At 45.9% G+C, this 16874-nt stretch overlaps 1 protein-coding gene across 1 annotated transcript; it reads right to left on the minus strand.

Annotated features, from left to right (window-relative positions):
- Positions 1-6165: 6165 nt before the first annotated feature.
- On the minus strand, positions 6166-11541 carry LOC101756721 (pentatricopeptide repeat-containing protein At4g35850, mitochondrial). The gene is made up of 13 exons (XM_004960425.4): positions 11396-11541; positions 11158-11299; positions 10273-10435; positions 10082-10147; positions 9867-9964; positions 8927-9044; positions 8641-8853; positions 8386-8471; positions 7985-8075; positions 7346-7411; positions 7178-7255; positions 6990-7091; positions 6166-6731 (listed from the first exon to the last, which is right to left on the minus strand). The coding sequence occupies exons 1-13, from the start codon at positions 11427-11429 to the stop codon at positions 6633-6635; spliced, it is 1356 nt and encodes a 451-aa protein (XP_004960482.1). The 5' UTR covers positions 11430-11541; the 3' UTR covers positions 6166-6632.
- Between the last annotated feature and the right edge of the window lie 5333 nt (positions 11542-16874).

The raw sequence follows: 16874 nt of genomic DNA on the forward strand, positions 1-16874 counted from the left end.
GCGGGGGGAGGGAGGGTTGCCTCCTGGCTGGCTGGCGGCCTTGATGCGCGTCGGCTCGTGTCGTCGAGTCGCGCGGACGCGGAGGCGGAACGTGGGGTGCTCGGGTCCTGGGCTGGGCCCGTTGCCGTCACGGGAGATCCGGAGCGTCGGCCGCTCGTCGGACGGCGGGGATGCGGTGGCGTGCGTGGCTTGTCTATGCGGGTGCTGTCCTCTTGCGCGTGCCGCGTTTACACTGCCGAGCGGCGGCTAGTTTTTTAGGTTTTCTTTTTCACCTTTTTTTCTTTCAATTTTTTCACGTCCTTTTTAATACACCCGAGCCACAATTTCGTTGCAGATATTCTGCACATATCTACAGATGGATGTATATTTATGAACGGGATTTTTATTTACGAGAATCCGACTCTCTGTACCCTTTGATATTGTGATAGTCCCTGGATCAGTAGCTATCACGTACAAAACTCATTTCAGTATAATATTATTTCCAAAATCAGATCACAAAATTCGAGATTTACATCCGAATCAACTCGGAATACGAATACCGTACATGCCCTTGGGCTAAATAACAAACAAAACTCATATGCAGCGGAAGCTAGGCCTTCAAGTCTTCGTCTCCGATTTTCACCATAGGCATCCTTGAGCGGAACAACGCAACCCTTCCTTCGTGAATTCATCGTGATCGGTCTTCCTTTCCAATTTCATACATGCACACTCACTAACTGTCCCCAAGGAATAGGACAGGTCCACATCACCATCCGTATGCAAGCTTTAAGTGGCATAATTCTAGTATTCAAAAGTAGTCAAGAAGTAGGCTTAGGTTTCCTATGCAGCAACAAGCATAAAGAATAAAACTCCATATCCATCATCCCAATCTGTCAACACATCGAGTACACTCGTCTCGACAGGGTCCATATCACCAACATCCTATCTCCATGCTAGGGTCGATGCGAAAGCTCCCTCCCTTCGCATCTCAACAATTATAGCCAGATCCAAAAGGCAGAAGGGAGCAACTTCTCCTCTCCCTGACTGCAATTGCGGCTCACCACACTCATATATAGCTAAAACGGGGGAGGTAGAGATATCCTAAAACAATGGAGAGTTGTGATGTCACAGAGTTGTCCATGACCAAGGACGCAGCTATACGTATAGTTTTAACTCTGCAGAGTGTTACACCTGGACCCATCTTGGAGTAAGACAACCGGTGATCAGCCGACTAAACATCACCTTCCCGAGCGAAGAACCTGGGAGTTACGATACCATCCTGCATTCGGGCTCGGATGCGATCCTCGCAGAAGACCACCCCAGAACTATGAAGCACCCCACCGGGGCCAATCGGGAGCAAAAGCAAATCAGGGGGCTAAAGGTCAACACCACTCCCCACTACACTATTACTCTATCCTATGGCACGTATGGTACTGCACTTGCCAGTCTCGACTCGAGCCTAAACCCATAATTCGGCGAGTGGCGTGCACGTTTAACATATTCCCGTGAAGCGCGGCGACTCACTCGGTTTCAGATTGGGGCGAGCTTCTAACTTCCACAAAGTGACTCCACAAGATTCCACCACCAACTCCTATGCTTCTCAACCATGTACTCGCAACAAGTACAAAATAGGAAACGTCCGAGAATAGTCTCCAAGCCCTCAATCCAAAGATTGGGTTATGTAAAGCTCACCCCGTCAAGTATCCCAAAAATACCTTCTCATGCCGGTTTTTAATCTCACACACGCCAAGAATCCTAATCACAATATCCCATACACATATAAGCATCGCACCTAGCATATATAAGTAGCATGGCAGTTGGTCAAACAAGGATTCATAGCATAAAATAGACTATGCATGGTTCATCATCATCATATGAAGAAATAAAGCGTAGCATACTAGTAGCGATGCCTAATAGGTATTCAAATCGAATGGGCGTGAACCTGGAGTTGCTTTCTTCCTTGTAATGGTCCTCGAACAGCTCCAGCTCTGACTTCAGCTTCGAGTCTCCGACAAGTCCTAATTATGCGATTTTCATTATTGCCGGAAGTCTATTTGCAAAGAAAATCTAAAAGAGATCCATAGAAGACCCAAACAAGAACAAGGACTAGTCTATTGTGTTCGTCATGTTTTTTAGAAAAATTAGGAAACTGGTTTCATAATTTTTGGAGTTAAGATGCATTAATTATGAATTTTTGACATTTAAATAAATTTTTGGACCAGAGTGCGCCACGCATCTTGCTGACGTCATCAGTAGGCCCGGATGATGACGGTGTTGACTCGATCAACGAGTCAATGGTCAAAGTCAACGGTTGATCGGTCAACAGGTCCACGGGCTAGTGGGCCCCACGTGCTGACGTGGTGCCCTGGTAGATATAGGGTAGCTATGGGTTGTCTTTAGGCTGGATGTTGGCTATCTGTAGCGCTTAGGTGACGCACATGCGTTAGCCACGCGGCTGCCGAGTTAGCGGCCACGTGTGATCTTTAGGCGGCTTTAGGTGGCTATAGGCTGGCGCTAAGGGTTACAGGCTGGCGCTAAGGGTTATGTGGCGCTCCACGTGGTGACGACATGGCTGCCACTTTGGCTCGACGGACACGGGGATCCTTTGTGGCCAGTGTGGCCACGTCTTCGTGTGGCCTCCCGTGTGGCTTGGTCCATGGCGCGGCTCGGGCGCTCGGTCCACCGTGAACCACAAACCGTGGTTCACGTGGACCGCGTCCACGGAAGGGTTGCCAGTGGCGGGGGTTTCTTTTCCCCCTTCCCTCCGCCGCAGCCATGGTCGGGACTCACCGGAGAAGGCTCTTCTGGCGGCCCTATGGCGAGTTATGGCCTAAAAATGGCTGCCTGGCCTTGTTTTTCGCCGGTGAAGCGGCTTAGGGTGCTGTTGGGCGGTGGAACCCTAGGTTCTAGATGGCGGCGCTCGGGTGGCTCTGGCGAGTTAGTGTAGCACACACTGGGCTGCATTCTAAGGGGCAAAAGCGCGTGTTTTGGCTCGCGGGCGCTACACTGCGGCCACGCTAGCGCTCAAGGAGTCCTCACGGGGTCTAGAGGTGGCGGGCTAGCTCGGCAATGCCCGCGGGTGGGCGGCGACGCGCTAATGGGAGGCTATACACGGTGGGCGAGGGCGGTTAGGCTAGGTCTAATGAGGCAAAGCTCGTCGGGGCGCAAAGGTCGCGCCTTTGGGGTTTCCTAAGGGCTGCAGCGGTCACCACGGCGGCGCACCAGAGCGGCGGTGGCGAGACATGCGGTGGCACCTGCAGAAACACAGCTCGATAGCCGGACAGAGGCGCGCGCGGCGGCGGAGCTAGGCGGGTGCGCGGGCTCGCAGATTTCCACGGCCACGGTCTCAACTATGGTGACGAGCGACGACACAAAGTGGGGGGAAGGCCTCACCTTGGCGGCTTGGTGGCATGGACTCGGTGCAGTGGCGAAGTCGAGGTCGGGCGGGTTGAAGCTGTGCAGCGCGCGCGGAGATGCCGGTGTAGTCGTACGGGGCGCCGGCTCGTTGGTGGCGGCGTCACGGGCGGCTCCGGCGACGAGGGCTCCCCTCCTCTATTCTGGTTCCTCCCCTCTCCCTTCTTCCTTTCTTTAGTGGCGGTGGTGGCTTGGGGGAAGCCCCTAGGGCAAGCGGTTGCCGAAGATGGTCAAGGGCGAGGGTTTTATTGGGCCGTGGCTAGGGTTTGGGCGCCGGGGTTTAGGTGGACGGCTGGCGATCTTCGGGATGTGCGCAGGGGCGGTGTGGCGCGCATTGGACAGCTCCTAGGGTGTGGGTTGGTGCGCGCAAGGGTCACAGGGTGCGGCGTGGGGGCTTCTAGAGGCCTCCCACGGCTTCCTTGTCGTGGAGCGGGAGCGGGTCGCGGTACAGGGCGGCGGCAGCGCTGTGCGTCAGCGGGAGAGGCGGGAGGTGGAAGGGAAAGCGGACAGGCGGGGCTCGCCTATCGACGAGGGTGAGCGAGGAAGCGGGCACGTGCAGGCATGGGTGGTGAGCAGTCAGGATGGGTCGGTAGTTGGGCTGGAGGGAGCGAGCAGGCTTCAGCCTGAGGTGGAGGGGGTTAGCAGGCCGGCGGGGTAACGAGGTCGGTGAGGTTCGTGGGCTAAGAGGGAATTCGACCCAGGTTAGGTTAGGGGTTTGGTTAGTTAGTTTAGGTTTTGAATTTTTTATTCGAATTTGAATTTAGAATTCAAATTTGACTGCACTCAAGAAATCCAATAAATCCCAATGAAAATCCAACTCATTCATGCAAGGGTCATGTTTAAATATTTTTAGTGCACAATTTTTGTTTACTAGGAATTTGGGAAAGAGAACAAATTTTTAACCTTAATTCGCAAATTATTTTCACGCCTCGCACAATTCAAACAAAATGTTTTGAAATTCACCCTTTTTGTAAAATTAACACACTGCAAATTTGCGGGATTTTACAACTTAATCATTTTAATTTTCAAGCTAAATATTTACCTCCAGTCAATATGTGTGCAATTTTTCAAGCTGTGAATGTGCTGTGCCATCATTCAAAAATCCGTCTACATGACAGGGTTCTCGTGCTGCTGTTGTTCTTGCTCATTGGAATTATCAGCTTCGATTCTGCAAGAAAAAAAAAGAATTATCAGCCTTGAGGCAGCGGTTTCAGATTAAGAACTATAGTCCCATGACGTTCCTAGTGAAGTGCTACTTCGCAGATTTGCGGTTTAATAACTAGCTTCCTTCATCTCAAATTACTATTTATTTTAGTTTTTTAGATGCATAAATTTTACTACATATTTTTATACATACATACAATAAATAGTAATTTGGGATGGAGAGAGTAGCAACTACGTGTGTTCGTGGCCATGAACATTCGATGTTCCGAACCTTCTGCTAAAGAGTGCAGCTACTACTCTGATTGTACCTGGCACACTGAATGTGAAGAACTAAAACAAAGATCAATAAACATGTACATTTACATGGCATAAGGATGCGTTATCCGGAAAGTTTCAGACCTGCAATCCTATGTTCCGATATTTGTGACCACAGCAGAATGATTTACTTCAAGAAGCTTCAGATACCGTCACCTTCCATTCCAGATGTACGTATGCCTGATATAAAAGGTTCTGCTCATTGAAGCATCAGGTCTGCACGTAATCGTCAAAATAGTAGACAGCATCCTCATCAACTCTGACGACGAGAGGTGGTGACCAGACGACCAGTGATCACAGACGTCGACGAGCCACAGCCGCCTCTGACGACTGACGAGTGGAGATGAGTAGAGATAGCCACATGAAGCCCATCACGAAGACGACGCTAAAGTGTCCGCGCGGTGGCAGCAGTCGAGTTGGTCAGTGGACACGGGCGCCACCGCTACCTGTGGTCCGTGGAGGCGCGCGGCGTCGTCCCAGGGTCCAGCCCAAGCTTTCCTAGCAGCGCCGATGCAGCACGTACGGGTGGGTTACGTAGCTCCTGTTGCTCGAGCCGTGCGACGGAGGAGCTCACGTAACCGGCGGCGGAAGCCGGCCGGGGCGGGAGACGAAGCGGCACCATTGCTTGCATGGATGAGGAGCGCGGGTCGCTGCAGGGTGGGAAGCGGAGGATCTCTTCCACGAGTTCCTCCTATCACCGCCATTAGTGTGAGTGTGTGAACCCCCAGATCCTGGCCTCCATAAGCAGAGGAGGATGACTTCGACGAGTTCAAATGCAGAGGAGGATGACTTTATCCAAAAAAAAAAAACTCCCGACCTATACTGGAAAGAACTTGATTCTTAATGCTTGAACTGTTTGTTTGTTTTTTTTTTGTTTTTTTTTTTACGAGCTACCGCTTGTTCATCTTTCCTTCCTTGATGAATTGCTTGGGCCGGCCTGTTGGGGGTTTGATGAATTTCTTAATGAGTCCGTTTCCCCATTTGCCAAAAAGGCCGAGATGGGCTGGGAATTGGATTTTGAACATCTTGGGCCGGCCGCCGGCCTGTTGGGGGTTTGGAATGTCAAGTCCATCCTAAGGGATCCAATAGAGCCGCGTAATATTCATATCTCGCGCTGAAAAACTAAGTCAAATCTCTGTGCTACATTCTGCATTATATTGTCCATCGCCTTCATCCAACTATCGTCAGTCAAGCAGTTACGCATTCATCCAACTATCGTCAGTCAAGCAGTTACCGAATGATTTTCGCAATCACCAGGTGCCCTCAACATTACATATCACATCTTTTCAATCATGAAAAATAGCACCCATTTAGAAAATAAAGTTACTTTTATTTAACAGAAGTACATGGAGTGGAAGTGTCAAATGAACAGCCTGCAGCTTAACTCCGCCAACAACAAGACACACAGATTAAAAAAAAATACCCTAGCAATAATCAAAATAGCGAAGCAGTCTGTCATGCTACAAACTCTGATAAATGATCTTCAGACAATGGAAGGCAACATGGGTAGACTGGAGTTAAACTCAGAATTTGAGTTTAGGTTTGGCAGGTGAAAATGTCTCGACAAATCCTGAAAATAACCTACTTCTATTTCTGGTCATTTGCTTCCAAACCTGCCGTTTCCTTCATATGCCTTATGGTTCATGGTGTCGTCCTAATCTCCTTTGGTTTTCTGGAGTGTAAACATGACTTTGCATCCAGATGTCTTACAAAGACATTCCTGTTTGCATTGACTCAGAGACAAGAGCATCGTTTCTGTGTTACTGAATGTTTCTTCTTGGTCCAAATCGGACGTTCAGGTTGTCCAAAACACGGGTAACGTTGAGAAGTCGTGGATCGTCAGCAGGGATTTCTCGTTCCTGTATTTGGAAAAAAAACAAGGAATCACGGACAGAATTAGAATCATGAACAACCAGACATACCGGTCAAGTTTTTATTCTTGAGACTTTACACCAACGTGCTGTGATGCTTAATAGAGATAGCAGACAATTTAGTGAAATGATTTCAATATTCAAACAATTTCAGATCTGTATGAATGTAAGAGGATTCATAGATGCCTTCAAGGCGAAGCAGGTGTACTGACTACTGAGGCACAAGTTCGAAAAGCTGAAGCTTACCTTCAAACCCTTGTGGTATGCTTCAACAGCAGGTAGGGATGGAGTGATATTACGGCTTTGCAGGAGATCCCAGACATAATTCGCAGTCGTATATCCACCAGTCTGAATAAATTTACAAAATCTAACTTCAGTCATTTGACCATTTTCTCCTGTTTGGTACACAAAGGGCAGTGGTTGGTGGTGCTTACCCTTTCACCAGCAGCTGAAAGTAAGAGATCAGTTCCCATCCTCGGATTCAAGAAGAAATTTCTTGAAACCATTTTCTCCTGAAAAATATTGTTCATGTAAAATTTCAAAAAACTGAAGCCAGCCAAACTATAGAACAAAACTGAAACTCTGAAAGAAAAGAAAATTACTATGGTTTCTTGAGCAACTTGCATTCCTCTTGGAGTGTGCCCAATCATAGCTCCCTCAGCAAGTGTCTGCATGTCATTGATGCAAAGAGTTCAAACAAACACATGCAGGAGCACATAATACAAAATAAAAAAGATTGACAGGTTTCGAATTGACAAAAGAAGTAGCTAATCAGCTCCACCATACAAAATATGTTTATCCTATTCAGAGAGATAAAATATTTCTGAAGTCTCCAGTTTTGTGCATCTGGATTCCTTTTGTGTGACAGATTTAATTTTGTTTTTTATTCATTCTTTTAATTTGCTAGAAGAGTCTAAGCATTTCTAGTTTTGTCCAAAGTCAACTATATTAACTTTGTCCAAGTTTACATAGAAGAGTATCAACATCTACCACATCAAAGAAGTACTAATTTGAAAATGCATTTTATAATGGATCTAATAATACTAATTTGATATCGTAAGTGTGTAATTCTTTTCTATAAGCTTAGTCAAACTGAGGATGGTTTGAGACTTGGGAAAAAATTGAAATGCTTATATTTTGCGACGGAGGGAGCCATAGATAGATTTTGACAGACAACTAGTCTGGCTAAGTTTTTTAAATTCTTTAATGAACAGATTTGTTGTCACATAGGTGTAACTCACCACGTACAACTCTGCAGCTGGAAATCTTGAACTTGTATATTCTTCAAACATCTTAATAGCAGAATCAATATCTCCACAACGTAGATAACACCTTCAATTTAGGCACATCATATTAATCAAAAGAGATGAAGCATGATAATAATACAAAAGGAAGGTAAGGCATAGGGATTATAGAACCAGGATTTGCATGCCAAAAAATAGTCACTTAAGCTATATCATCTCATCTCATGCAGTATAATAATGGCGGTCATTATTATTTATTTACAATAATGAGATCTCACTGGTACATAATTATAGACTGAGCATGGCATATATCAGTAACACTCCTAACAACCATGCAATACACATATCATCAGATCATACTATTCAGAGTAACAAAATAGTAAAATATAGAATACTACCTCATAGCTTGCATCACCATAAAGGCATCATAACTAGATCCATCTCTATTATCCTTATTGAACATTTCAAGAAGTGCTTCAAGTGTCTGCAAAATTTTCAAGTAAATAAAACTTCACAAGCTACCTTGGCGACTTAAAAATATACTAGGTGTAGAAAAAGTAACAAAGTTATGATCATGCTGATTAGTCATGGCCAATGTGCAATAACAAAATATTTATTATGGAAAAAGGTAATGCAAAAGCAAAATAGCATACCTCTTTGCTCCGCAGTTCTGCACAAGCATGGATAGCAACATGATAAACTGTGAACTGCTTAAGGACAAATCCTCCTCGTCTATTTACATATTCTGCTGTTGGTAGGTTATACAACTCTTCCTCTGATACATTCATCATTACATTCTCAGCATTGTCCTTTGACACTCTTTCAACATATTTCCAACCTTTTGACTGCTCGACAAAGTCAAGAATCTGCTCGAAAGAGAACTAAGTTATAAAACACTAAGATTAGGTTAAAATAAAACCTTACACATGTGCCATGTACCTTTGCCATAGTCTCCTCAGTGGTTGGTGTCTTGTTCTTGAATGCAGTTATCAGTCCAGCATAACAGTACTTGTTTAATCCAAGACCAGCAGCACTCATATCACTAACTATTGCATAACTATCAAAACAAATTATTGTTATTGGTTTCTCATGCAAGCAAGTAAATGGGTAAATCGGAAGGAGGATAAACTTTAATAAAAAAAACTCTTAATAATCGCAATGTAATCTCTTAAGCAAAACTGTCACATGCTTTCTATTTTTCACTGGTGTGTATGTACATCTAAGAAGCACGTGTGTGTGTGGGGTGGGGGTGGGGGGGGGGGGGTTGTATTCTAAAATCTTCTTCTCATTAATGCAAAATGATACGCATCCCTCCTGCGTCTCTGGGAAAAAAAAACTGCTACATGCTAAAGAGATAACCTAGGCACTGATGGAATAAGTGTCTTCTGCAAACATCTTCAGAATAATACAATTGTCAATCCTACCCGGCAACCATGCATCCTAGAGTCTAAAGACTCCAACTTGGATGTATCAACATGAGACTACCAGCAAGTTGCATTACTGTAAGCCTTCAAATTTGTGAGGCCAATACTCACATATCTTTCACAACTTATAGCTAACTGTTTGATGCTTTAATCTTTTTTTTCCTCAAAGAAATCATGCATCTCCATGTATATTCATCCTATAGCAGTTAGCAAATTGGATGAAACTTTACAAAACAAAGCACAAAGAACAAGCATAACTCATGGAATGTCTGTTACGCCTTGGTTAATATGTTTAACTACTTTGTATCTGATTTGGTAAAATACTTCGAATCATTATGCTAAGTGCGGTCAAAGGCCATAAATGGCATGGAACAAGTGATACCATGGTTCAATGTCAACTGTTGCAGCATTCAAACTGTTTGAGCAAATAAATACTGCAAAGCAGAGTGCCTTACACTTGATCAGTTCGCCCTGTTGCTGCAAGTGCATTCAACAGACAAATGTAGGTTTCTCCTTTCAACTTAACGCCATGCGCCTTCATTTCTTCTAAAAGCTTTGTTACATGTAGAAAAACGAGAGCATCCATGAGCATAAAGAACAAAAGAAAAGCAGTTCAAGTAAGGTAATGAAAGAAACTCAGTTAGCATTCAGGTACACGAAAATAACTAACCATGATTGCTGCATCTGAGTTCTTGCATTTTCCGCAAGTGGAGATCAGGAAGTTATAAATGTTAACCTGGAAAACTTAAGAACATCAGACTAATGATCTCCAAAAAGGCAAAAAGGAACCGCAGAGAGAGAGAGAGAGAGAGAGAGAGAGAGAGAGAGAGAGAATGAATTCAAAGAAATCAGTGGTCTAACATCAGGCTGCAAGCCCATTTCTTTCATCTGATCACGGAAGTAGAGTGCATCTTGTAGTCGGCTGCCTTTCATAGTACCGACTATGAGTGTGTGGAATGTGTCCCGCACAGGCTGCACGCCGTCAAGCATCATGTCATCATAAGCATCACGCAGAAGGTAGGGCCTAAAACAATGAGTGCAATTATTAAACTTCAAAAGTATACATGCTTAGTAAACATTGGTTTCTGACAAGCTGTCATCCTACTGAAACAGAAATTCAAGATAGGCATAGGCACAGAAAAATGACAAAACCATAGTACATAAAGTAGTTTTCTTAAAGCTATATGAAAAAAAATATAAGAAAATGGCAGACATGCAAATTAATATCTTACATAAAGTAGTTTGCTTAAAGCTATATGAAAACAACTATAAGAAAATGGCAGACATGCAAATTAATATCTTAGAAGCTACGGATACCCTTAAGGGCTAAGAACTGAATAGGCTTACATACAGGAGGCCGTCCAAAAAGGCATGGAGACCTATGATACCTAAATAGTGCAGCTGCACAACTAAATTAAGAAAAATCAGGCATGGAGCTCGCTGACATCGTGCAAGGATGGCTATGCCACCAAACAAGAAGGCTTCCTGAGCTAGTATTGAGAATCCTCATGCATAAAGTGATACACTGGCGTACAGCTGCAGAACACCGCGCATAGTTTTCACATGCCCATGAAGCCAACAACACAAAAATGTAAGCAAAAGCATGCTCGCCCTCCACGGTACATCGTCAACGCAACAACAGAAACTAAACTAGATCATCTCAAGAAAAATGCCCCAGCTCGGCAATGCGTCGAACAGATGGCGCGCAACTGGAATACCAAGAACCGAAAACCAACATTTCCTTGCCTGCGCTGGGCGACGAGGGACCCCATGACCGTGTTGTACTCGGAGGCGTTCTCGGCGTAGTTCCGGCGCTGGTACTCCTCCGTCGAAGTCGCCGCTCCGCGCCGCGCCGTGAACGCCGCCGCCGCCGCATGGCGCAACCTTCCTGCGCAGCCAATACCCAGAGGTGAGTCTAGAGATCATGGGACACTGGGTACAACGAGATCACCAGACGAAAATGGGAGGGGGAGGAGAGAGAGACCCTGGAGCAGGACGGAGTTCTTGAGGAGAGCCATGCGGAGGCCGGAGGGGGTGGTGGCCTGGTGGGCGCTGCGGGGAGGACCAAGACGAAAGGAAGAAGAAGGGTTTTAGGCTGCGGTTCACTTCGAGCTTCCGCCGTCGGATCGTGGCTTGGACGGTTGAGATTAATATGGGCCGAAGCTTGTGGAGATTAGCCCCCGTAGCGAGTTCCATTTGTGGCCCAAAATAAGGCCTACACGGCGCTAGACAACCCGACCGACCCCGGCCCACCACCGCGTCGGCTGTGTACGCGCAGGAGCCCCGACTTTTTTTATTTTAACCCTTTTCGCGAAATATTTTCACAAAATAAGGCCTACACGGCGCTAGACAACCGGACCGACCCCGGCCCACCACCGCGTCGGCTGTGTACGCGCAGGAGCCCCGACTTTTTTTATTTTAACCCTTTTCGCGAAATATTTTCACAAATAGAGCCTGGCGGAACCAATTCCAAAAATGGACCCTTAGCTTGGCGCCAACCACTGGCGCCAAGCTACAACGTCTTGGCGCCAGCCTCCATGGCGCCAAGGTCCCCACCGTCACCGCTGACCGGGCAACTGACATGGCGCCAAGCTAGTGCCAAGCCTCCTACATAAGGCACCGCCCCTTCTTCCTACCCGAAACTTCCTCCTCATCCTTCTTCACTCTCTCGAGTTTTTACTCTCCCTACTTCGCCCTATACTACGAATCGACATTTTAGCTTAGAAAACTTTCATTTGATCCATGGATCTTGAAGAGCAAGGTATCCTCTTTCCCTCGTAATTTTTTTTCACATCGATTCGCTATATATTAGTTGCATTTTTTAACTTAGTGTTTCATGCAAACGTAGGATGCCGAGACGTGGAAAAGCTAGGAAACTAAGGTAACCCCAGCGCATGTAGTTATGTTATGTGTTCATTGTTGTGGATCAAATGAAAAACCTTAATTGTAGGTTTATTGTTAGGTGCATTTGGTTCTTACAACGAAATAAACTAAATTGTAGTTATGGCGCCAAGCTGATCGGAAATGCCTTCGATCCATTGCCTCTGCCTAGTGGTGTTCCAGTGCCTATGTGCTTTTGCGGTGATCCTTGCAAGGTAGCCAAGTCCGATGAACATGGCACGTATAGGCAAAGGTATTGGATGTGTTCCAACTTTGCGTTTGAACCTACACTTCGTCGGCGCCGCATTAACAAGTTGGTAAGGAATTGTTGTTGTCTTATAATTATTGTCCATATTTTTTTTGTTTTATAACAATTGCATTTGTTGTAGAACCCTTCACCGCTATGTGATTTTGAGCAGTGGATCGACACTGAGATCAATCCTAAAGACAAGGAGTTTTTGGAGTATATGTTGCGCTAGGATGCAGAGAGGAAGGAGATGATGAAGAACAGGCTTAGAGAGGAGGCTGCAGAAAAGGAGCACAAGGAAGAGGAGTAAAGGAGGCGTGTTGCTGCGAACAGGAAGGAGAGGGAGAAGAAGCTTGAGCGTGCACACCGAGTGAAAGCAGCGATTAAGGAGGATCCCGATGCCTTGAGGAAGGGAAAGTGGCCTCGTTGCACTCAGTAGTCATAATTAGTTTCTAGTTCTATGGTTTATTTATGAACAATATTTTCTACTGTGAGACTTTTATTATGTTGTCATGTAATGATGCACTTTAAGTATGGACATGCAAGTGGTAGACGACCTATGTTTATTTTGCGATGTAATGCACTTCGAAGTTGTACTCTAGTGAAATTTCCGCAGAAAATAAAAAGGGTACTTGTTAGTGAAATTTCGGTACAATTTTTCCTACTTTTTGATGCAATCCATACAAAATTACGAGATAAATAGTGAACATAAATACAAACATACAAGCATATGACACATTCTCGATCGATCACTCTCAATGTTTCGAACCCCAGATCCCATGGAAACTTCTCACCAACTTGCCGCAGCTCGGCAAAAAATCTGTTATGTGCTATCTCTTTTGTGTTGTTGGTTTAGATTTTGAAAAAAAATCAGAGGCTTCTCGGAGAGGAAGAAGTGAAGAACGAGAGACGTCTGGCGTTGGATCTGGTAAGTAGGCTTAATAAATTTCAGAGTAGATGACACAAAAAGAAACTAAAATTGGGCACTTATTATTCATGATCCTTCTTGAAAGTTACATGGCATTCAGCGGCGGCGGTAAGTCGTCAGATCTACCATTGCTAGGTCCGGATGGTGGTATGATCTTCGATTGAAAGGTCTTCGCCCCAATCAGGTCTTGCTCCGTTGACATAGGCGGTGAGTCATTGGAACTGTCGCCGCTGGGTATGGAGGGTGGTATGATCTTCAGTGGCAAGGTCTTCCCAACAGCCCCATGTGCCGTCAACATAGGAGGCGAGTCATCAAAATAGTTGTTGCTAGGCCCGGAGAGCGGTATGATCTTTCCTAGCAAAGTTTTCCCAATCATGCCCTGCGCCGTCGACATAGGCAGCGAGTCGTCGAAGTAGCCGTTGCTAGGGCTGGAGGGTGGTATCATTTTTCGTGGCAAGGCTTTCACAAACACTTCTTGCGCCATCAACAGAGGCGATAGGTCATTGGACGTTCCGGAGCTCAGCAGTGGTGGAGAGGTAAGTTCCTACATCACTCGTGAGTTGATGTGGGTGCGAGATTGCGGCGGTAGGGAATGCTGGTCTAAGCAAGGCCGAGCATCCACCCCCGTCGTCGTTAGGAGTGTGCCAGTGTGGTCACTAGCAGTACCAACACCGCCGCCGCTACCACAACTGGTGGTACGGTGGCTCCGGCAATGGTCTTCTTACCGCTAGCCATGGTGTTGTGTGATCTTTGTGTAGGAGTACTGTGGTGGATGGAAGTTTGGACCCACATGTATATGCCCAAGCTATGAATGTTTTGGCACTCATTTATGAGTTGCTTCATTTTACAAGTGCATGTTGAGCAATGTCAACACGACCTGATGTATGCACACTGTAATTTACTAAGGTGGATATGGATGGTAAGTGAGTTCACTCCAGCGCGACATTATTAGTGACAGATGAGATCACTAGAACACATTTGCATGGAGTGAAAATTTCTCTAGTATACTAGAATCGGCACTGTCGCGCTACCTTTAATATTAGAAAAAAAAGTCTATTTTGACCATCCAACTATTGCCTCCGTTTGAATTTAGCCATCCAATTCCAAAACCATGCACAATTGACCATTTAGCTGTTTTGAAAGATAATTTTGCTGATGTGAATGACACATGGCAATAGGGCCACACGTCAAATCCTCTTTCTTTCTTCTCTCCTCTTCTCAAGATCTACAGCTCCGCTGGCCGCTTGCCCTTCTCACCCGTAGGACCGACGCCACCGTCCGCCGTGCTGAGCCGCCACCGCCACCGCCACCGTCCACCCCTCGTGGGGCCGCCGTTGTCTACCTCCACGATAAGCAGGATTGGGAGAGCAGCACGAAGAAGTGGTCAGCTGGGTCATCCAGCAGGCGGTGGTGAGTTGGCAGTGCGCGGAGGAGATGAGCGTGGCGGAGGCGTGCTGGTGACTGGCGAACAACTTCTCTAGAGCGGGGCGAAGACAATGTTGGAGTTGGTAGGGAAGAGGAACGCCATTTTGGGCTGTTGCCTCTTCTTCCTCCCGTAGCAGCCAAAGAAGGAGGTGGTTGTCTGGGATAGATCCCCGGTACCCGTAAGGAAGGAAGAAGACGAACTCCTACTAGGATTCCTCTGTAATCCTATTAGACTCATACCTTGTAATCCTACTAGGACTCCTCCTTGTAACCGACTAGTAATCCCGCCTTCTGAAGTATATAAAGGAGGGCAGTGGTATCTAGATCGGCAGCTCAGACCAATAGAGGCGAAAACCTCATAGAACTACAACAGAGGAACAAATCCTCAACACAAAACAACATCCAAGCGCAGAGCGCAATATACAACACCCCAAATAGGACGTAGGGTATCACACTACTCTGGCGGCCTGAACTTGTATAAATCTGTATCTTGTGTCCTGACTTTTACCTCCGAGTTCTAGGTCCGGCGATCCCCCACCAACCAATCTACTACCTCGGGATACCCCTCGGTAGGTTGCCGGGTCTAAAACACCGACAGGGGTGGCAGCGCTGACGGGGTCGGTGGCAAGCGCGGCGACCTTGGAGGCGGGCGCGGAGGAGAGGAGGACGACGCAGTGGAAGAGCGCGAGGTCCTCTATCTCGTCAGCATCCGGGATGGCCGGGAGCATTTGTAGTGGGATGAGGCGCAGTGCGAGGAGGAAGACCTCCAGGATGGAGAGCACCAGCAACAACAACGACAACACGTACGGCGAGGCGGCGCCATCTCCTTCCCTCTCTATCCCTCGACCGCCTGGAGAACAGAAACACTGCTATAATCCCTAGGCTCCGATCAACCTACAAAAAATGATGGGAGTGGAAACACCAAAAGTAATCAAAACTCTGCGATTCAGGAAGGGTTTCTTTCCTTGTAGGGATCGGATCTCGCGAGCATTAATCGGAGGATGGTGGGAGGGGGTAAATCAGGGAACTCCGCGGGTTGGGCTCGACGTGGGTTAGGACGGTGGTAGCGGTGTACGGCAACAGCTCGGCATGATGTACGGCGGCGGTGGCCCTACTGGTGAGGAGGGCAGGGGGCCGATGGGACTGTGGAGCTTGAGAAGAGGATAGGAGAAAAGAAGAGTGCCTGACACGTAGGCCTAGTGCCTCGTGTCATCCACATCAGCAAAACCACCTTTTAAAATAGCTAGATGGTCAATTGTGAATGGTTTTTGCAGTTGGGTGGTCGAAAATTCCTAGTTTTGGAATTGGATGGCTAAACTCAAATGGAGGCAATAGTTGAATGGTCAAAAATAGACTTTTTCCTTAATTATAAAAAATGCGAGAGGCTCTCTTCAAGCACACACTTACTACTTTGTTTTGTTTTAAAAAAAACTTTATTTGAGCATTGTGGCTAGATCCGTCGATCTACTTCCTCTATTCTCAAACAATATCGATATAGAACACGTGCAGTCACTAACTTTGACAAGTATTCCCTCCGTTCTAAATTGTAGATCGTTTTGATTTTTCTAGGTGTATAGATGTTTATATGTACCTAAATATAGTGTAGGTCTAGGTGCATACAAACATGTATGCACCTAAAAAAGTTAAAACGACCTACAATTTGGAATGGAGGGAGTGACCAATACCCCTAAATAAAAATAAACTATTACTCCCTCCGTTTATTTTTATAAGATGTGATATGACATGGTACGGTCTTCCAAATTACACTTTGACCATTAATTTTTTTATATTATATTTTTTAGTTTATAAACTTATAATCTTTAGAGAGTACATTTGATTAGAAATCCAACCATTTCAAGTTTACATCATAAAAATAAAAAATTATTAGTTAAATTGTTTGTCAAAAATAGCAAAGTTTGAATCTTGATATGCATGTGCGCCTTATAAAGATAAACGGAGGGTGTATATTTAGCATGCGGAACA

This window comes from Setaria italica, chromosome III (genome assembly GCF_000263155.2).
Source record: "Setaria italica strain Yugu1 chromosome III, Setaria_italica_v2.0, whole genome shotgun sequence".
Classification (NCBI taxonomy): domain Eukaryota; kingdom Viridiplantae; phylum Streptophyta; class Magnoliopsida; order Poales; family Poaceae; genus Setaria; species Setaria italica.